This window comes from Phoenix dactylifera, chromosome 2 (assembly GCF_051530095.1).
Source record: "Phoenix dactylifera cultivar Ajwa chromosome 2, Ajwa_hap1_PhDact_Kaust_v1.1, whole genome shotgun sequence".
Classification (NCBI taxonomy): Eukaryota; Viridiplantae; Streptophyta; class Magnoliopsida; order Arecales; family Arecaceae; genus Phoenix; species Phoenix dactylifera.
Genome location: NC_143191.1, coordinates 51,111,764 through 51,133,094, shown reverse-complemented (window position 1 = coordinate 51,133,094; position 21,331 = coordinate 51,111,764). Strand labels below are relative to the sequence as shown.

Sequence of the window (21,331 nt, the reverse complement as noted above, 5' to 3'; positions counted from 1 at the left end):
AGTTTGGATAACTTTGCTTGACATAAGAAAGTTTGACATGGCAAATTAGATGACCAGAGGGAATGGCTATCAAACATAGAGGATAAGAACAATATTCTCTTCTTTTTTTTTGAGTAAAATGTTGTGAAAAAAATTTAATGACTTTTTCTTTTGGGTACAGTGGTAGCTCATACAGTTCATATGTAAGTACAGTAGAAGAATCAAGCGAAAGAAAATGACATAGTGGAGTAGAGATGGCAAAATCACCAATCCACGGGATCACATCAGAGTGCCGAGTAACAAATGAGACAATCCAGTCAGCAACCTTGTTCGTCTTCTAAATTACATTGATTGTCTAAAATAAACATAGGCTCCTCATCAGACCACGAATATCGCACAACACCAGATATCCACTCGCAAAGCGGTCTCCACCCCAAATTCAGTCTATTACTGTGGCAGTCCTCTTCCAGGCAGACGTTGTCAGCACCAAAAGCACATCTTGCAAAAGTAATACTCTCTTAAGTTGCTCGAAGCTCCACCTCAATGATGAACAAGCCACGAGCGCACCGGCCTTGCTGTAATCAGGCTCAAGTTATGATTTCTGATCACAAAGCCATCATCAACTGTTGCACCACCGCTCAAGGGAGCTGCGGAAAAAAATCAATGGCTTCTGCGGAAGCATTTCAGCTGGAAACGTAAGTACGAGTTTGCAGAGCTTTCAACTTGCGTCCTCCGATTGCATTGAGCTTCATGTCTTGGCAACTCTCTGCTCCACGACATACCAAACACCAACATCATCCAACCAAGACGCATCACGTGTCAAATAAAACGAATTTCCCATCATAGTCCCTTCTTGCTCATCCCGACCGTCCGATCGACCGATCCTTCGGCCACAGCACGAAGCACGATAAAACACCAGAACACCTCCAGGTGGGCCCCGCACACATCCATCTCATCCAAGCGTACGCGTCTCCCGTTCTCTCGATCCGACGGCCACCAGCGCCGGTCTCTCCTAGAAAGCCGCCTACAAAGATTTTTCTACGCGAGATCCTTCTCACGTCCGATTTACGACACGGACGGCAGATTTAACTCCACCATAGAAATTTCCATGCGGTCGTTTATAGACTTCATTGACCCGCCGCCCGTGATCGCACCAGAGACAAATAAACGTGCGCGCCCACTGGAACAGCAAAGAGCCGAATAGAATGCTGCGCCGTGTCCGAACAGTACCAAGTACACGTGGCTACAATCGTTCGAGGGATTGACGACGTACCGTATCCGTATAAATACAAATATATAATTTAGTTAAATGAAAAAAATTTATATTTATATTTATTTTAAACTGAAAATATAAATTAGATATTAAGATTATGAATATAAAGATAGTCATATTTTAAACCTATAAATAAATAAAAAATATTATTAAATAAAAAAATAAATTAAGTTAATAATTAATTGTTTATAATATATATAATTAAATAAAATTTTAAATAGATTATACGGGTAGTTGTCTACTTATATCCATATTTGTTTTTCGGGAGACGAGTATTAGTTGGATATGTCTACTTCCACCCCTACAAAACCCCCAAAAGATCTCGAGATTTCGCCATGAAAATCCCTCCCCGAGCTCCCAATTCCTCCAGCTTTTCTGCAACTCCATCGAATTCCTGAATCGAATCCGAACTCAGTGAGGTCTCTGCTGGAAAAATCCGTCCACGATTCGACCCCAAGTCTCGAATTCGTGAGCCGAGGGGGAGGTGGCGGGAAATGGACTCGTCGGAGACGTAGGGTATTGGATTCTCTCTTTGTTGTGCTTTGGAGCAAAGTTTAGATTTTTTTTTTGGTTTAATTGAGGTGTTGGGAGGGCCATGGCGATGGATTTGGGGTCGGTGCTGATCAAAATGGGGATTCTCTCGGCGTCTGATCACATGTCGGTGGTGTCGATCAATCTGTTCGTGGCTCTGCTCTGTGCTTGTATTGTGATCGGCCACTTGCTGGAGGAGAATCGGTGGATGAACGAGTCCATTACCGCGCTTCTCATCGTGAGTTCTTTGGGTTAAAGATAGACTCTGTTTGGTTTTTATTGCAACAAATTGAGTTTAATTGGGCTCTGGTTTGACGTCAGGGGTTGTGCACTGGAGTGGTTATTCTTCTCACCACCAAAGGAAGGAGTTCGCATCTTCTAGTCTTCAGTGAAGACCTATTCTTCATATACTTGCTTCCGCCAATTATTTTCAATGCTGGGTAAGTTTTGTTGGATATCTGTACTACAGTTCTTGCTTCTGAACTGTTTTGTGATTTAGAGTTAAATTTAGTTTTGACTGGATAATAATGTTTAGATGTGGTTTATTTTTCTGTGAAGAGGGTATGAGCTCTCTCTGTCCTTATCAACACAGCAAAGCAAAAATGATAAAAGAAGTGAAGGAAATATACAAAGAGAAGAGGAACAACTCTAGGTGTAGGAATTCATGAGCTTTTCGAGGAAGCTCAACCTCCAGAGCCTTTCAAGGAAGCTCACCTCCGGTTCAGTATCAATTCTTTTCCCCCCCCTCCTCTTGCCCATACTTTCCATAATATAGATCCGTCTTCCCTCATTCATGGAGAGGAAGTTACACCTTTAGCTTATTTAGAAGATCCCCTTACAATAATAGGTAACAACCCAACCAGCCACAGCTGTGTTTTATTCAAATTAGAATTTCAAAAGAAGCTACGCGCGCAGCAGTGCACCCTTTTATTCCCATGCATATGATGCATGCATGCCTACGTGGCTTGGGAGTTAGTTATGTAACATCCCTCCCCACTGAGATCACAGCCATCCTCGGTGCGAAAATTGGAAAATCGCTCGCGCAACTTGTGGTAGAACTTCCATGTTGCGTCTTCCTCATCCAACCCTTGCCACTGCACGAAGACTTTAGTTGCAATGCGAGTCTCAAGCTTGACCATCCGCCTGTCCAAAATCTTATATTGTTCAGCAAAAAAACTCCAGCATCATCAGCAGCAGGTAGTTCTGACTGCACCACATTCTTTGCTCCCAGCTTCTTCTTGAGGCATGAAATGTGAAAGACTGGATGGATTTTTGGAGTGACTGGCAACTCCAACTTGTAAGCAACCATGCCCATCTTCTCAAGAACCTTAAAGGGGCCAAAGTATTTATGAGATAGCTTCATGTTAGAGCGCCTAGCGACGTTCTGTTGCCTGTAGGGCTGAAGTCTCAGGAACACCAACTCGCCAACCTCAAAGGATCGTTCGATGCGACTCTTGTCAGCCTGCATTTTCATGCATTCCACGGCCTTCTTTAAATTTTCCTTTAGAGTATGGATGATTGTCTCACAGCTCCTAAGAGCTTGATCTACTGCAGCTACCCTTGTATCCCCTTTGACATATGATAGTAACCTTGGAGGTGGAACTCCATAAACTGCCTCATAAGGAGTTAAATTTGTTGAAGCATGGATGTTGGTATTGTACCAATATTCAGCCAGGGATAAAAAATGTGACCATTCTTTAGGGCTGAACCCACAAAAGCTCCTCAAGTATTGCTCTACACATTTATTGACGACCTTAGTTTGGCCATCGGATTGCGGATGATAAGCCGAACTCATATTCAAGGTTGTGCCATGTAACTTGAAAAACTCACTCCAAAAATTGCTGAGGAAGACTCGATCTCTGTCACTCACAGTTGATCGAGGCATGGCGTGTAATTTGAAGACATGATCAATAAATACCTTGGCTACCATGGAAGCTGTATACGGGTGAGAAAGAGGAATGAAGTGTGTGTATTTTGATAGCCGATCTACCACGACAAAAATAGTGGTTTTTCCTTGAGGCTTGGGCAATCCTTCGATGAAGTCCATAGAGATGTCAGTCCATATCCTGTTGGGAACCTCAAGAGGTTGGAGGAGCCTTGCTGGATGGAGATTCTCGGACTTAGCTTGTTGGCAGATATCACATTCCTTGATGAAAGATCGCACCTCTTGCTTAAGATGTGGCCAATAAAAATCTTTTTGATACGATGGTAGGTCTTTGGAAACCAGAATGTCCACCTATAGGGCTGCTATGGAAATAGCCCCATATTTGCTCACAGAATTCCGAATTAGAAGAAAAAAAAATCACCCCTTGTAGAAGAGAATCCCATTCTATACGTGGTATCTGGTGGGGTCTGCCTGTCCATTGTATAACTTCTGAGTGAAATTCTATACCACTGGATCAACGCCATGCTCCCGTCGGATCTCTTCCACCCAGTTAGGAATAGGCGTTGAGATCGCACAAAACTTCGCTTCTTCCCTTCTTGATAATGCATCCGCCACTACATTAGAAACTCCACTTCTATACTCCACCACAAAATCATAGCCTATCAACTTGGTAGCCCACTGCTGTTGCATTGGAGTGCCCATTTTTTGATCTAGCAGAAATTTAAGAGATTGCTGGTCTGTCTTAAAAATAAATTTTCTACCAAATAAATAATGTCGCCACTTGCGTATTGCCATCACAAGAGCTAACAGCTCTTTCTTATAGGCGGAAAATTATAGAGATTTGCCTTTCAACGCCTTACTAAAAAAGGCAATGGATCTTTTATTTTGAGATAACACCGCACCGATGCTGGAGCCAGAGGCATCACACTCCACATAGAAGGTCTGACCGAAATTAGGTAGGAAAAGAACAGGAGGAGAAGTCATTGCCTCCTTCAACCTTTGGAAGGCCAAGATAGACTCTTCAATCCAAGTGAAGCACCCCTTTTTGAGCATCTCGATGAGAGGCCGCGCCACCTTGCCATAGTTTTGGATAAACCGCCTATAATAGCCCGTGAGACCAAGAAAGCCACGGAAGGACTTAATATTTTAAGGTTGCGGCCATTCCAACATGGTGTGGATCTTTTCAGGATCGGACGAGATGCCTTCATGAGAAATAATATGGCCTAGATATTCAATAGATGAGGCTCCAAACACACTTTTGCTGCATTTTGCGAACAATTGGTTTTTTTGCAATATTTCTAGCATGATTCGGATATGTTGCAAATGATCCTGCATGGTTAGAAAACCAGAATATCATCAAAGAATACCAAGATGAACCTCCGCAAGTATGACCGAAAGATTTCATTCATCAGGCCTTGGAAAGATGAGGGTGCATTCGTCAATCCAAAGGGCATGACGAGGAACTCATAATTGCCTTCATGTGTACGAAAGGCAGTTTTGTGAACATCCTCGAGTCGCATCCTTATTTGATGATAGCTGGACCTTAGGTTCAATTTAGAGAATATGCTGGCGCCGTGAAGCTCATCTAATAGTTCTTCAATGACTGGTCTTGGAAACTTGTATTTGATGGTGATATTGTTCAAGGCTCGGTAGTCGACACAAAGGCGCCATGATCCATCACCTTTCTTAACAAGGAGCACCGGAGAGGCATAGAAACTCTGGCTTACTCAAACAACGCCGTTGTCGAGGAGCTCGGTGACCAGCTTCTCTATCTCAGCCTTTTGGTAGTGAGAGTATCTATAAGGCCTGCTATTGCAAGGTTTGGAGTCGGGCACCAAAGGAATTTTGTGATCCCATGTTCTTTCGGATGGTAGCCTTTTTGGCTCAAAAAATACCTTAGCATATTCGTCCAGGATGGAAGTGAGTTCGGCTGGGGTACTTTTTTTATTGGCGTTGGCTGAAATAGAATGCACATATAATAGATAACAAGAATGGAGAGTGAAGGGTTTTACAAATCTTGCGGTTGGCAAAAAATTCCATTGCACCAGGTTCCTCACCTTTCAAGTGACACTTCTTTCCAAATAGAGAGAACTCCATTGTGAGATTAGCAAAATCCTACGTAATAGGCCCGAGATCCCTTAACCATTGTGCGCCTAATACTGCTTCGCACCCACCAAGTTGTAGCAGGTAGAAGTCGACAACCAATGAAACTTTTGTGAGTTGTAGTTTAACACCTGAACATTTTTCTTTGCAAGAGACTCTAACACGGTTTGCTACTGCCACCTCAAAAGACACTCCATTTTGGATTATTAATCCAACCTTTTTTAGCAATATAAGGATTTAGAAAATTATAGGTACTACCAGAATCGATAAGAATCATCACTGGAATATTTTTTATCCAAGCCTTGATGCGCATAGTCTGAGGAGAGACACAACCCGTTATTGCATGCAAGGAGATCTCAGCAGTAGTCTCGGTTGCATTGCTTTCCTCCTTATGAGACTCGTCCTCCTTTGCTTCTACATCTTCCCCATGATCTGGTGGCCCTCCACCTTCTATGGAATAGATATTCTTCTGCGGATTGGGATTCTTTTGTTGCTTGCAAAGCTGCCCCGGATGGTACTTCTCTCCACATGAAAAACACAATCCCTTTTTTCTCCTTTCCTCCCTCAACTCTTGAGATATACCCTTATTGCTTGGTGAAAAATAATTAGAGGAATTTATGCCTGACCTATGGTTGTCTGAGCATTGTGGCCTCTTGGTTGAGTTCACCTTTCGCTCCTGGAGTATTGCCAAGATGATAGCATGACGTAAGGTCGTCGGATTATGCATCAGTACATCATAGCGGAGTTCCTCCTTCAACCCGCTTATAAAGCAGCTCTTCAAGAACTGATCATTAAGCCCATCCGTCCTGTTACCAAGCTCCTCAAATTTACTTTGATATGCTTCCATGGTAGATTGTTGTTGGAGCTTTGATAGGCTGCCCACCGGATCATCGAATTGGTCGGGTCCAAAACGGATCATGACACCTTTGTAGAAGTCGGACCAACTATTGATGCCTCCAAGATGGTCCTCATGACGAAACCAGCATAGTGCCTTTCCATCCAAATGGAACGAGGCTGTGAAGACCTTCTAAGAATTTGGTATTTGTTGCTGAAGAAAATATTGCTCAGCCTTACCTCCTTATGGCAAGGGTGGCGTTGGAGGATCGGAAATGGTTGGCGTCTTCCCCTTGTCTGCCGCTTGAGAGCTCTCGCTTTTTTCGGCTAGCGAAGATGAAATGCTTGCCACTTTGCTGCCTAGATTCTCGATAAGCTTCATCATCTGTTCGAAACGCCTATCGTATGCGGCATTATTTTCTCTGATCATAGCTACAATCTCCATGTTGGCCACCATTGAATCGGCCTGGCTCTGATACCAATGAAGAGGGCCTGAGCTCTCTCTATCCTTATCAACACAGCAAAGCAAAAATGATAAAAGAAGTGAAGGAAATTTACAAAGAGAAGAGGAACAACTCTATGTGTAGGAATTCATGAGCTTTTCGAGGAAGCTCAACCTCCAGAGCCTTTCGAGGAAGCTCACCTCCGGTTTAGTATCAATTCTCCCCTCCACCCCTCCCCTCCTCTTGCCCATACTTCCCATAATATAGATCCATGTTCCCTCATTCACGGAGAGGAAGTTGCACCCTTAGCTTATTTAGAAGATCCCCTTACAATAATAGGTAATAACCCAACCAGCCACAGCTGTGTTTTATTCAAATTAGAATTTCAAAAGAAGCTACGTGCGCAGCAGTGCGCCCTTTTATTCCCATGCATACCATGCATGCATACCTACGTGGCTCAGGAGTTAGTTACGTAACATTCTGCTTAATTTGGTTTATTTTTCTGCCTTCCTTCTTGAGGTAGAAAGCACCCAAGTTGAGCTGGTGAGTTTGGTTTTTGCTATTGGAGCCAATTTTAGTCTTGTCTGCATTGAAAGGTTTTGTATCTGAACCTTGAGTTATTCTTCAGGGAAAAGTTTGATTACCCATGGCAGGCACTGCAACTCTAAGCCCTGCCTCAATTAGGGCAGAAAATTGTTAATGACTTTAGATGGTGAGATATCCGGGCAATGAGGGACTGAGGGTAGTGCGAAGGGAGTAGCCTTGGGATCCATACTGACCAAATTTATAATTCTACTGAAGATTATAGAAAAAACGAAGAATTCTTGATCCTCCTAATGCTTCTCATAAAGATGCAGACTGTGGATGCAGCTCTCCTCCTGTCTTGAGCTTAATGGAGGTTTGATGGCTCCAGGAGAAACAGTAGATCTTAGCGGTGGATGTGGATGCAAGTATTGCATGGAAGAAAATAAAGATATATGAGTGATAGCTCAACAAACAAAGATGTCAGTGATGGCCTGTTCATTGTCAAAGCAAATTATCATAGAATTAATGGGATAAGTGCAACTCACACCAATTGCAAATCCTCTGCCCCAACAATATCTATGTGTATCCATGCATGCATGTGCTTGCAAGTTTTGATTTAATGCTTTAATTGTAAGGTTGTTTCAAACCTCTCGGTGGTTTTCTTGCTTAGGTGCAGATGTTTGTTTGTCTTGATTTTCTGACTTTTGTCCTACCACAAGAGTTTCCATCATGAATTCTTTTATGGAGATCTAAATTTTTTAGCTTTGAGTATATTGAGTTATCATTCCTAATTTCCATAAAACCTTTTAGGTTATGTTAGCTTAAATTCATCGGATGTTTTAAAAGTTGCCTTCGCATGGTAAGTTGAAGAAAGTGCTCTTGGAACTGCTTCATGAAGAAAAATGGAAATAAATGAGAAACAATAGATTCTCCGTATCGGACTTGTGTGCTGCAGCAACTTGAAAATTGGTTCACTAAGATCGAGTTCATCATCTGATACAGATTCCGGAAACTTAATCTTGAGGACGATTCATTTAGATGATGTCTTAAATTTAGGCTGCTTAAAGTGTTTTGGCTTTCAATTTGTACTCAGAAGATGTTTACTGAGAGGCTAGGTAAAGTAACTATGAAGAACTCCAACAAGTACCATCCACCAACAGGATGACTTAATCCATCACTTGCTACGAGAGTAAGCTTAGAAATTTAACATTCTGCAAGCCTATTGGCTATGATATTTCCTCTCCACCAACATATTAATGTCTGCTTGAAATTGCTAGCAGTTCGTTCTGTAAGAAAATTTCCAGATGTGCAATCTTGGATTTCAACATTATGGCAGTGTTTGAATTGCCTAACATCAATTCAGAGATGTTATAATTTCCGTAATCTGTCCAGAACCTGGTACAGGGGGGTAAACTTTGCACATCATTTCATCACACCAAAGTTTCATATCAGCTGAATATCAGAAAATCTATTAAGTGCTCTTTCTGCTTTATTCTTATAAATTTAGCTGTATGCTATTGTTCCTGTTTTCTGGATGTTCTTGGATATGCGGATCTTGTTAAAAACTGAACTTTTGTATGTCGAAAATGAGTAGCCAATTTTCTAGTCAATTTTCTCATGCATCAGGTTTCAAGTAAAAAAGAAACAGTTCTTCCGCAACTTCATGACAATTATTCTGTTTGGTGCAGTTGGAACATTGATCTCCTTTATTATTATTTCACTTGGTAAGTTCGCAATCTGTTTGTTTTTAATTACATTATAAATGTTCCAGAGAAAAAAAATTTGTCATACATGCACTTGTAAGAGCCGTTATTCCATGAAATCATTAGTTGCCTAGTATTATCAGAAACTTTGCTTTGTTGACATTGCTGTCTGCTAGACAGAAAGCTTAGTATTACTAATGTTTAGGCAGTTTATTATCTCCTTCAAATTATGAGGGCTGTATGCTTTTAAGTTGATTAAATAGCTTTTATGGATATACGCATGCTGCATTCTGAGTCAAAGAAAATTTAGACACTGTTCTTTGAGCATCTAGTTGTTAAGTTGACACTGGGTGGAATTGGTTTTCTGGCTGGAAACCTTAAACCATTTAGCTAGAAGGAAGGCAAATAATGAAAGAGATCAAGAATTTTACCAGAAGATTGGTGTGCACAGAAAAAAATCAGAACGCTTATAAAATTTTCAACCTTTTAAATCTTAAAATAGGCATGGGATTTGGCAATTCAGAATATTTCAAAGAATGTGAAATTTGAAATTATTTCAAAGTTCATGTCTCTACTTCCATTTTTCTCCTAACTGCCTTTCTGCTGGCAAACATCTCCTCTAAATATAGTCTTTGAATTTATTTAATTAGAAAAAAGTAAGGAAGTATGAATTTACTGAAAGAAAATTGATGCTAACACTTAGCTGAATGTCGGTCCATATTTTTTTGAGTCATGAAAAATTAATTCTTGCAGCACCACTAGCGGGAAGTGGCCTCTAAAGAATATACTGAATCATGATATGGAACCTCTTATAAGAGCAGCATTTTAAGTGGTCTAGAATCTGGAAATGTTGTTCTAGAATCTCAAGTAGGACTAAGTAATTTCTAAGAGGAAAATTTTTAAAGCTTCGGAAATCTCCTAGGAATAGAAAAAGCATACAAACTGCTTCTTTGGCTTGGTAGCATATTCTCACCTGCTTTTGTACTCTATGTTTTCTATATGATGTATTGCATTTTTTTTTTCTTGACCATTATCTATTGTCCAGGTGCCATAGGAATAATTGAAAAAATGGGTCTAGGTTCTCTGGAAATTGGAGATTATCTTGGTAAGCTCTCTTATTGCACTTTCTTTGCTTTCGCATTTTTACCTCAATTCTTATGCTCTCTTTTGCTATCACTTGTTTTCTGAGTCCTCAATTTATATATTCGCAGCAATTGGGGCAATCTTTTCTGCGACAGATTCTGTTTGCACCTTGCAGGTTCTAACTTCTCAAATTTGTGTTATAGGCCATGCTTAAGATAATAACTCACCATATTTGGAAATTGTGTACTTCAAAAACAGGTGCTTAGTCAGGACGAGACACCTTTACTTTATAGCCTGGTTTTTGGCGAAGGTGTTGTCAATGATGCCACATCAATAGTGCTTTTCAATGCAATCCAGAACTTTGATCTAGGACATATTGATGCTGTTACCATTCTGAAGTTTGTTGCAGACTTCTTTTATCTATTCTTCACCAGCACCTTTCTAGGAGCATTTGTAAGTTTCTTATGTTTCTGCAATGTGGTGCATATTCATAAGAAAATATGCAACCCAACTTGCTGCTTTCCCATGTCCTTTTCCAAATGAACCAAGGTTCTATTTTTGGCTGATATTTGCTCTCTTTCTTCTGCAGGCTGGATTGCTTAGTGCTTATGTCATCAAAAAGTTGTATTTTGGCAGGTTGGTGTTAGAAGAAACCTAAACACCTCTTACTGTCTTCTTTTCCATAATGGTATTATAGAACGAACCTCAAATACTTGAAATAAGGATGGGTGGTTATGGTTAGCAACTTACGGTTACCTATATTATTAGCATAACAGTATTGAAGAAATTCGGTTGGTGTTGCAGTTTTTTCTTTTCTTATGCATTTCATACTTATAACAGACTTTCAATAATTGCAGTGATGCTTTAGTAGTTATTGAAATTAGTTGACAATATAGCACCATGATATGAAATCCTTAAAGCCGAAGTCAACTTAGTTTGTTTTCTTATAAAGATCTCATTGCTTATATCCCTTTCTAATCCAGACATTCCACTGATCGTGAAGTTGCACTTATGATACTCATGGCTTACCTTTCCTATATGCTGGCAGAAGTGAGTTCCTTCTTTAAATCGATAACCAAATTTGAAAGTTCTCTTTTTCTTTCCCATGTCTCCATGACGCATGATATTTCAATTACCAAGTTGAGCGCATCACTGAACATGTTTTGTGTTGCAGTTGTCAAATTTAAGTGGTATTCTAACAGTGTTCTTCTGCGGGATAGTAATGTCACACTATACTTGGCATAATGTTACAGAAAGCTCTAGAGTTACCACTAAGTATGCAATTTTCTCAACTGCTCTTAGTATATAACTGCTGCTTCTTGTTTTACCTGTTTCCTTTCTTACTTTCACATGCTATCGCGTTAGTATTTTATCTTTCACTTGCTCACTGTAACAGGCATGCCTTTGCAACACTGTCATTTATTGCTGAGACTTTTCTCTTTCTTTATGTTGGCATGGATGCACTGGACATTGAAAAGTGGAAATTTGTCAGTAACAGGTATTATGTTTATCGTGTTCCTGGTTGAATGTTTGTACACTAGGAAAATTCTTATGAACAGAACAGTGTACTGCCTTTGAATTACTCAAAAATTGTTTATGTCATCAGAATAGATGGGAAATCTCAGCATGGTATAAGCAATATCTCAATACATGTATGCAATGGCAGTCATTTGTCCATGGTTCATGCCTATAATACAAAATGTTACTTTAATAAGGTTGGCTCATAGTGCCTTTATAGTTTCTGAGTGGAAAAGGTTGTCCTTTTTTTTTTATTTTTATCTTTAGCAAATATAATTTCTTGAGCTCATTTTTTAGCTTCTTTTTTAGCCCATATTCTTTCTGCCATATATCTTGGGCTCTGTATGCTTTGTGAACAGCTGTCATTTATCGTACAAAATTAAGTTTTAGAACGTACAGTTCTACACAGCATGTTTTGTGCAGAAATGGGATATGATTTTATAGTCTACCACTTCTTAAAAGGTTTTATTTCATGGATGCAACCTCTGAGGGTCTAACCTACTATTGCGGAAGGTGAACTTCAGGGTTTGTTCTGTAGCAGAATTCCCAGTTTTTGAATGCTTGTGACTTTAGAAGTTTGATTCTGCATGTGCGCTCCTATAAGTTCATGTTAGGGTGAACTTCTGGAGCCAGTGCTCCTGAAAGAAGATCTTGTTGTTTGTGGAGAAACAAGTACTCAGGTCTAGATGAGCAAATAAGTATCACAGAACCTCAGTCACCCACAGACCAGGTAGTCTAATATGAATTAGATAATCATGCTTTTAGTCTTCTGATTGTCTTAAGTGCAAGGTAACTATACCTCTCACCCTCAGAAATATTTTGCATCATGCAACTCACTTTTAACATCATTTTGTGCTTTCACAGTCCTTTTCATTTACTATCATCAAGAATATAAATGAGGAACAATTTCGTCAAAAATAGCGGAAAGTTATGGAGGATTAAATTCTTCAGAAAAATGAGGCATAGGAGATGGTGGCTCATTTCAAAGAGATGAGACCAGTGAGCTGTAGATAATTATTCACATTTAAGTTTTAATTGATGGAAAACAGAGGGATGCAAATTTACGTCAATGTGGGGGGCAGGGAGGGGTGTGTGTAGATTCAACCGTAGACAAAAATGACTGAACTTAGCTCAATCAAGAATTTTATGTCAGTTGTTGTAGATTAGAAATTGAGACATGCATCAATTGGATGTTGAAAATGCATTCTTATATGGACATATTAAGGAATCTGGCTTCAAACTGCCATTAAAAGTTTACAATGCCAACAAACTAGTAAAGGTGGTCAGTACTATTAAGCACTACAAATGACATGGCTTACCTTCTGAATTGCTATTAGATATGGCTATTGAATTGTTTGATGTAGGAGAATATCAAATCTGATATCCATAAAGATGTTGGAATTCCTGAGCTTTCCTTTCCAGACAATGATTCAGCCTGCTAAAATTAGACAGCAGGATAGTGCTTTCAACTACGAAGGCTCTAGTTGATGCCCAATGCCAAATAGGATGATAAATTAACAAGCATTTAGGATTCGAAAAACTGAAATAAAATTTCTGCTGTCTTGATTTTTTTCACTGAATATTGAAGTTCAAACTTGAAATTGTAAACCCCAGCTTGTAGGAATTATAAATAAGCATGGTTTTACCTCTCGATCCTCACTGAGACTTATGATGGACCAACCATAATATTATATAAGCATACTATGTAAAGGGGTAAGACGGATGAATCTTGGCTCAAGGAAGCCATTCTTGAACTATGGAATGGAAGGAAAAGTTCAAGAAAAAATCACCATCAGCAACACCCTTAAGCAAGGTTCGCTGTACCGGTCGGTACCGGTCGGTACCGAGCGTACCGTACCCGTACCGATGGGTACCGGTATCGGTACACCAATGTCGGTACGGTCGGTACCGAGCGTACGGTACCGTACCGACACTCGGTACGCCTATACTAATGCGGCACCGGTACGGGGTTCGGTACCGGTACGGCGAACTGGACTAGAACTGGACTATCTTATTGAAAACCAGAGTCCATCATAATATTATATAATAGAAAGCAAGGCCCTATTTTTTCTATGCAGTCACATATTTCAAGAAAAAATAGGAAAAGCCACTGGGCTAGAACTGGACTATCTTATTGAAAACCAGAGTCCATATTTACTGTTAAACTTACTGAAACAATGAATAATGTGTTGGGCGTACAAGTTCTTTGTTTACTAATTTGATTGCTTTGTACCTTCTCCTATTTATCCTGCTGTGCAGCCCTCGGAAGTCAATTGGTGTGAGCTCTATTCTGTTAGGCATGGTATTGATTGGAAGAGCTGCTTTCGTGTTCCCACTATCTTTTCTTTCCAACTTAACTAAGAAGCATCCAAATGAAAAAATCACATTTAGGCAGCAAGTGAGTATTTGGGATTCTGATTGTTATATCAATCAAGTGTGAAAACATTGACTTCTGAAAAATTCAATCCACAGGTCATAGTCTGGTGGGCAGGTCTAATGAGAGGAGCAGTATCAATTGCACTTGCATATAATCAGGTTAGATGCAATCTATTATCTACAAAATCTAATGTTTCTTTGGTATTGTAAAAGACTCTTGTTTTCTCCCCTTTCTTGATTCGTAGTGTCTCCTTTTATGGACTATAATACTTGATACTTCTGTTCTAAAGTTTACCATAAATAGGTTATAATATTGTGTGTGAGTGGGCTGCATCCATTTTGCTTGAGAGTACCACTCAGCCCTCTTGGGTATCATTGGTTTACAAGAGAAGCAAGTATCTTTACATTTTCGTGGTTGCTGCAAGGGAATTTAGGTTATCTTTTCTTTTGAAACTAAAAATCTAATTGGAAGAAATAAGTCATAATGGAGAGCAAAGATGCTGGATGCACATAAATTATGCATCAATTCTTCATTTTGGGCTTATTTTTTTTCTTATTTTCTTAAATTTTAGAGAGAAATGATCATTTTCATTCACTGCTTCTATTGCTTGTGCATATTAATTATGACCATCTAAAATAAATTACATACAGGAAAGACCTACCCCAAATATGAAAACTTCCAGCAGGTCTGTATTAAGACTGCAAGTAGGACATCCTTCCATGAAGGGAAGTGCTATTCTCGGAAAGGATGCTAACAGATTACTATGCTTTTATCCTATATTCTAGAAGTCTGACCAAGTTGTATGCTGAAAATGATGTACTATATGATTAGAGTACTCTTTGTTGATGAGACATGGTAATGATACATGTGCAGTTTGCTAGGACTGGTCACACCCAAATGCGCGGCAATGCTTTCATGATCACCAGTACTATCACTGTTGTTCTCTTCAGCACAATGGTAAGACATCTTATGCTTCTCCATTTGCGTGCTTTATCACTTGCTTAACTTTATTATCAAAACAATAAGAGGTCGAATAATAGTACAAAGTAGTAGTCAAGTCTCTGCTAATGTCATGCAACAATTGTTTCCTTTTGTGGTTCTTCAATAAATCGTGATCTATGGAAAGAAATTCTGATAATTCTCTGGAGACTTTGTAACTATGCTCTAATTTGAGCCACGTGAACTCACAGATCACTTAAAAAATGGCCAATCCTGAATCAGCCCAATATTGTTTTGGCAGTGCTATCTATAATTTTTTTTTTGCCAACAATGTTCTATTTTTAAGGGGCAGCCCAGATGAGGTTTCCGCCATTGTGGGGTTTGGGAGGGTCGGATTGACGTAACCTTGCCCCCATATGCGAACAAGCTATTTCTGTTTTTCAAATCGTGACCTCCAGGTCACAATGGAACAACCTATTTTTAACATGATTTTTTTTTAATAAAAAAAAAGGGATTGTTTCTGTGCATTATGTCTGGACACATTCTCATCCAAATGTGTAGTATTTGTGTTGCATGTTCTCTTAATCACAAAATGATTAAGCTGCACATTTTTTAAATACTTATCTTAATTGTTTATAATTGATACAGTGTGGCTCTCATAGTGAACACACATGCAATGCACATAAGAGAAAGCACGGATGGCTGTGATTGCCATCTGATTAAGTTTAAGGGGTTTTTTCCCCAATTTTGGCTGGTGACTCTGTTGTTGTTGTCCTTGAGAGAGCAAGGACTACACTAAGGGGGATGTGGTTATTATAGATAAAAGACTAAACTAGGAGGGAAGCGCCTATTAAAGGTAAGCGTATGTGTAGAAATGGGAACAGGTGGATGCCTGGAGAAATGGTAGGGCAAGAATACTCTTTTTTTTAATTAATTTTTTGGCAAATTTCAGAAGCAGGATGCAAGTGTCGAGTAGTGGAGATGTGGAGTTGGTTGTTCAGCCATGAAGTTTGGTTTGTGGTGGAGATGTGCAGTAGTGATTACTTAGTTTTGGATCCCTCATGTGTTGATATCTTGTGCATTCTTTCTTTTTTTTTTTCTGTGACAAATGTGAATCTGGAAACATGAAGCTGGTTTATTTTAATATTGTGACTTTTGAGGGGGAAAAAAGTGTAGATAGACTGACTGTTAAGTTGGGCATTTTGCTAAATTTTGTTGGGTGAGTATCTGTGCTAATTCTCTATCATTGCTTAGGTGTTTGGGTTGATGACAAAGCCTCTGATTAGGTTACTTCTGCCTCCAAGCATAAGGCAACTCTCCAGGGATCTTAGCATGTCATCTGAACCTCCAAGTCCTAAATATCTCCACTCTCCCTTGCTTGGTAATGGGCAGGGATCTGAGGTGGAAGCAGGGCAAAACATCCCACGCCCAACAAGCCTGCGTATGCTTCTAACTGCACCAAGTCGTTCAGTTCACCATTACTGGCGTAAGTTTGATGACGCTTTCATGCGCCCAGTGTTCGGTGGGCGCGGTTTTGCTCCATATGTTCCTGGTTCACCAACTGAAAGAAGCGTCCATGCATGGCAATGAACCAAAAGGACAGGGACAGAGAGAACCAAATCAAAGTTCTCTTGGTTATGTATGTATTCAGTGCTTCATGGGTGAAAGCAGTCATCTCGTGGTGTTATGGAACTTTATGAGGTTTTGGCTTGGCATGTCTGAGTGTTGTATTAATTTTGGGTCCTATACTTCTGTTTTTCTTCCTTGGTTCTGTATAGTTTCACGACTAGTGATGCAGGTCTGGGAGGCTCACATGAGGAACAACAATCGCAAAGTTCATCGTATTGATGACTGTATGCTCATGTATGTGATAGTAAGCTGTGTTTAAGTTTATATTCCTGAATATTTGATGATTCATGAGGGAGGGTTTGGTCTCTTATATCTGTAGTTTTGTGTTCCATGAGATTATGTTAAGGTATTTAGTCATGTAAAAGCTGTGGTTGCTCTCATTGTATAGATTATGCCCATTTGAAAGCTGGTGTTGATAAGAATGTTTTCCTTTGATGTTTATATTTCCACACCTTGTGCACATGTTCTCACAAGCAATGGCATTATTTTGCTTCATTTAGCCATTCAAAAGTGTTACAATTGGAAAAAAATGACCATAACTGTAAGGTTCAGTCAATTATTATTCAGTAGAATTATATATATGTGAAATCACGAAAAGGAGTTATTCTTTTTTCTTAAAAATTCAGTACTCTTAAAATTTATTCTTGATATCCAGTCTCTGATGCATTGAGTAGTGCAAGTTGGGTGAGGAAGTATGTTGCTGCACTATTGCAGCCTTACTTGGGCCAATGCCTCAATCATAATGACTGTCATCCTAACCCTAGCTTCGCTCTCCTGTTCTCTTCTCAGAAAATGCACCTTCAGAAATTTGGTTGTGTCCATTCGTAAGGTTGTAAGAGTTAAAGAGTTCACCGAGAACAGGTTTCAAATTCCTTAAATAATTTTCCAAGATATTAACAAAAACGCTCCCAAAGTGATGTGCAAGTGAAAGCTGCTGCTGCGGAATAGTTTTTGTAGACAACTTTGGGCCATTCATTAATCGGATCTCAAATGTTGTTTGGGGACAAAGGTCGTACAACTTTCTTAGAACATTTTGGCACCCAGAAATGAGAGAGCTTACAGGCTTGCCATTGCAGGATGGAAACTTTTATTAACAATATTTTTTGCTTGGATCATCTCTCCTTGAGAGTTCAGTTGAAGCGTTTGCAGAAAACCATGGCTACCCTGAGAATTAAGGCTGGTATTAACAGGCCATTCTTATGAGCCAAAAGATCCTTTTCAAAGGACTGAATTCTAGCATGAGTGCCTTCCATTTCACCAATAGCCTCCACAAGAACAATGCCCTGCATTGAAATGGTGAAACCGAATTCGGTCTCTAACTGTTATCTCTCTCTCTTCGAGCTCCGACACCAGCTCCATAACCCTGTGACAGTCATTGCAAATCCTTAAATTCTTAATGATCCTAATTGGAGATTTTGATTCTGAGCTAATGAGTGCAAACGACAAGGCCAACTTCTCGCTATGCCGATACAAAACTTCCTCCCTGCCCTCCTCATCCAAGGTCTTAAGTAGAGCTCCCCGGTCTGGTTCATAGCCTAACATTTTTAGTTGCTTCGCCAGCTCATCCCAAGCTCCATAGATCTCATTCGATCTCGGGTGCGACCGATCTCCTGCACGAAACTCATGAACCACTCCACCAAGCTCAACTGCGCTGCACCCGGGCGCCTTGCGCACCAGACGTGCCCTCATCTGAGCCCTGACCCTGTCAACATTCCCCCACTTCCCCATTGATGCATACACATTAGAGAGAAGCACATAGTTTCCATCATGTCCTGGGTCTAACTCTACAAGTCTTTGCACAGCCACTTCTGCTAGCTCTAAGTTTTGATGGGATCGGCATGCTCCAAGCAATGCTCCCCAGATGACTATGTCAGGCTCAACAAGCATGTTCTTCACCAATTCATAGGCTTCGACTAATCGTCCAGCTCGGCCGAGCAAATCCACAACACATCCATAGTGCTCGATGCATGGCGCAATGCCATACCGACTCTGCATCAATTCAAATAGCTCCAAGCCCTTCACAACCAATCCTCCATGACTGCAGGCATGGAGCAAGCCAACAAAGGTTACATCATTAGGAACAATTCCATCCTTTTCCATCAAATAAAACATCTCAACTGCCTCATTCCCTAGCCCATGAACAGCTAGCCCTTTGATCATTGCATTCCAGGACGCCAAATCTTTCCCAGGCATCTCTGCAAAAAGGCGCCTTGCTCGGCCGAGGTCTCCACACTTGGCATACATATCCACTAGAGCAGTCATCAAGACAGTGTCTGTTTTTATCCTGTTCTTCCTGATGTAAGCATAGACCCATTCCCCGAGACTCAGTGCACCCATCTGAGAGCATGAATCAATCAAGCTAATCATTGTTACACTATCAGGCCTGATCTTAACTCCATTTCTTGGCTTTTGCATCAGGCGGAACAATTCGATTGCCTCGGCTGGTCTCCGGTTCCGAGCACACCCGGTGATCATCGCATTCCATGCCACCAGATCCTTCTCAGGGATTGCATCAAAAACTTCTCGGGCCTCTTCCATTCTACCAACATTTGCATAAAGATTCAGCAGCGCAGTTGAGACTGTCACTGAATTCACTGACCTTGCAAAACTCGCAATCTGATCGACCACTTTGCTTTCCACCGAGCAAGCACTGCTGCAGGCCGACGCAACGGCTAATAATGTAGCATTATCAGGCTTAATTCCATCCGCGAGCATCCGAGAGAAAACCGATAGAGCCTTGTCGCTCTCGCCATTCTGAGAATACCCAGAGATCAAAACATTCCACGAGACGGAGTCCTTTTCATGCATCTTGTCGAAAAGATCCTGAGCTACATCCATCTCTCCTGCCTTCACATAAGCACTCATCAAAGTGTTCCACGAAACCACATCTCTTTGAGGCATCTCGTCGAACACGGCCCGCGCCGAATCCAAATCCCCGGAACTCAGCAACCCCGACATCATCATGTTCCAAGAAGTCGGATTGGGCACTCCTATCTGCCGAAAAACCCGAATGGCAGACTCGGATCGGCAGCACTTGAAGTACATGTGGAGAAGTGAGTTCAGCACGATGACATCACGACAGGTGTTTGTGTTTTTCACCAAGCCAGCATGGAGTTGCTGTCCGAGAGCGAGGTCGGAGAGGGCGGCGCAGGCCTTGAGGATAGAAGGGAAGGTGAAGCGGTCCGGGGAGAAGCCGCGGAAGAGGAGTTGGTCGACGAAGAAGGAGACGGCGAGGTCGGGGAGGGAGTTAAGGGTGTAGGCTTTGAGCATGGAGTTGCAGAGGACGAGGTCGGGTTCGGGGAGGGAGCGGAAGAGGCGGGCGGCGTAGTTTATGGCGCCGGAGGAGGCGCAGGATGCTATGAGCTTTGTGATGAGGATGGTGTCATGGTGGAGGGATTGGTGGAAGAGCTGAGCTTGGATTTGCTTGAGTTGGTGCAGGCTAAGATTGGGATGGTGGTGGAGGAGAAGGGAGAGTGAGGCTTGGTGTTTGGGTCGGTTTGGAAGGTGGTGAAAAATGGGGGAAGGTGGTGAAGAGTGGCTGCTTCTGATGGGTTCTGCCATAGCTGAGAGTAGTCCCATGAGGTTCACAGTGGCAGTTGGGAAGTTGAATCCCATCCATAGCTACAATATGGAAATAATATAATATAATGTAACAAAAGAATTCAACTATATAATATATCATATTGTTTTTACAATATAATAATATATATAAAACAATTTATACCATATAAAAAAAGATTGATGAAAGAAATGGTAAAATAAATGGCCGCATATCTATTGTTTAAGAAAAAAAATAGAAATAAATTCTACGAAGAAAGAGGTATTTATTTTCCTATATATCAAGTGTGTGAAGAAATCATTTTTTTTACCGAATGAACTGGGTTATATTAATATATATTATATTTTATATTAATATAATATATTAATATATTGATTAATAATATTTATATAATAATAATATATTTAATATATTAATATGTTTTATTAATAAATAATTAACAAATATTTATTAATTATCCATAAATCTAACATAAGATTTATTAATAATTGATATATTTATCTATATACCAAAATTTATTTATAGTAAGCAATATATTTTTTAATATATAATTAATTTAAGAAATTATTAACTCATGTAAATATATTTTAATATTTGAAATAGCCAATATTAACCGTGTTTATGTGATTAGGTCATAAATGACCAACAAATGGACTGAGAAAAATATTATTATCTAAATTACTTATTTAAAATTATTATTAAAAATTTAATAATAATTCTATATATGATTATCTCCAACCAAATATAGTAATTATTTTTGATACTATTTTTTCAAGTAATTTTTACATCAATCAAGTATAGTAAAATTTATTTTCTCTGGTAATCAAGGATCGTAGGATATATCTTTCTGTTTCATTGTTAAATATTTTGTTTGTTGATTTTCATGATTATGCTCGTTCTGATTTGGTTTAAATTTTAAGCTTTACCAAAAATATTATATATATATATAT

At 39.9% G+C, this 21,331-nt stretch overlaps 1 protein-coding gene and 1 pseudogene across 3 annotated transcripts; one reads left to right on the top strand and one right to left on the bottom strand.

The window, feature by feature from the left end:
* The first annotated feature begins 1,496 nt into the window (after positions 1 to 1,496).
* Positions 1,497 to 17,227, top strand: LOC103713975 (sodium/hydrogen exchanger 1). 2 transcript variants are annotated; one of them, XM_008801040.5, is made up of 14 exons: positions 1,497 to 2,021; positions 2,105 to 2,223; positions 9,200 to 9,297; positions 10,322 to 10,381; positions 10,488 to 10,534; positions 10,618 to 10,812; positions 10,949 to 10,995; positions 11,343 to 11,409; positions 11,534 to 11,634; positions 11,756 to 11,857; positions 14,137 to 14,275; positions 14,350 to 14,412; positions 15,128 to 15,211; positions 16,448 to 17,227. In XM_008801040.5, exons 1-14 carry the CDS (start codon positions 1,848 to 1,850, stop codon positions 16,781 to 16,783), a joined length of 1,632 nt encoding a protein of 543 aa, XP_008799262.1. In that variant the 5' UTR covers positions 1,497 to 1,847; the 3' UTR covers positions 16,784 to 17,227. The 2 variants fall into 2 exon arrangements, with proteins under 2 accessions (XP_008799262.1, XP_088572972.1); XM_088716846.1 differs by lacking the exons at positions 11,343 to 11,409; positions 11,534 to 11,634 and having other exon boundaries at positions 1,523 to 2,021.
* Positions 17,228 to 17,770: 543 nt separating this feature from the next.
* LOC103714012 (pentatricopeptide repeat-containing protein At2g29760, chloroplastic pseudogene) lies at positions 17,771 to 20,457 on the bottom strand (annotated as a pseudogene). The gene has a single exon (XR_015975795.2). The product of XR_015975795.2 is annotated as a pentatricopeptide repeat-containing protein At2g29760, chloroplastic pseudogene (transcript).
* Between the last annotated feature and the right edge of the window lie 874 nt (positions 20,458 to 21,331).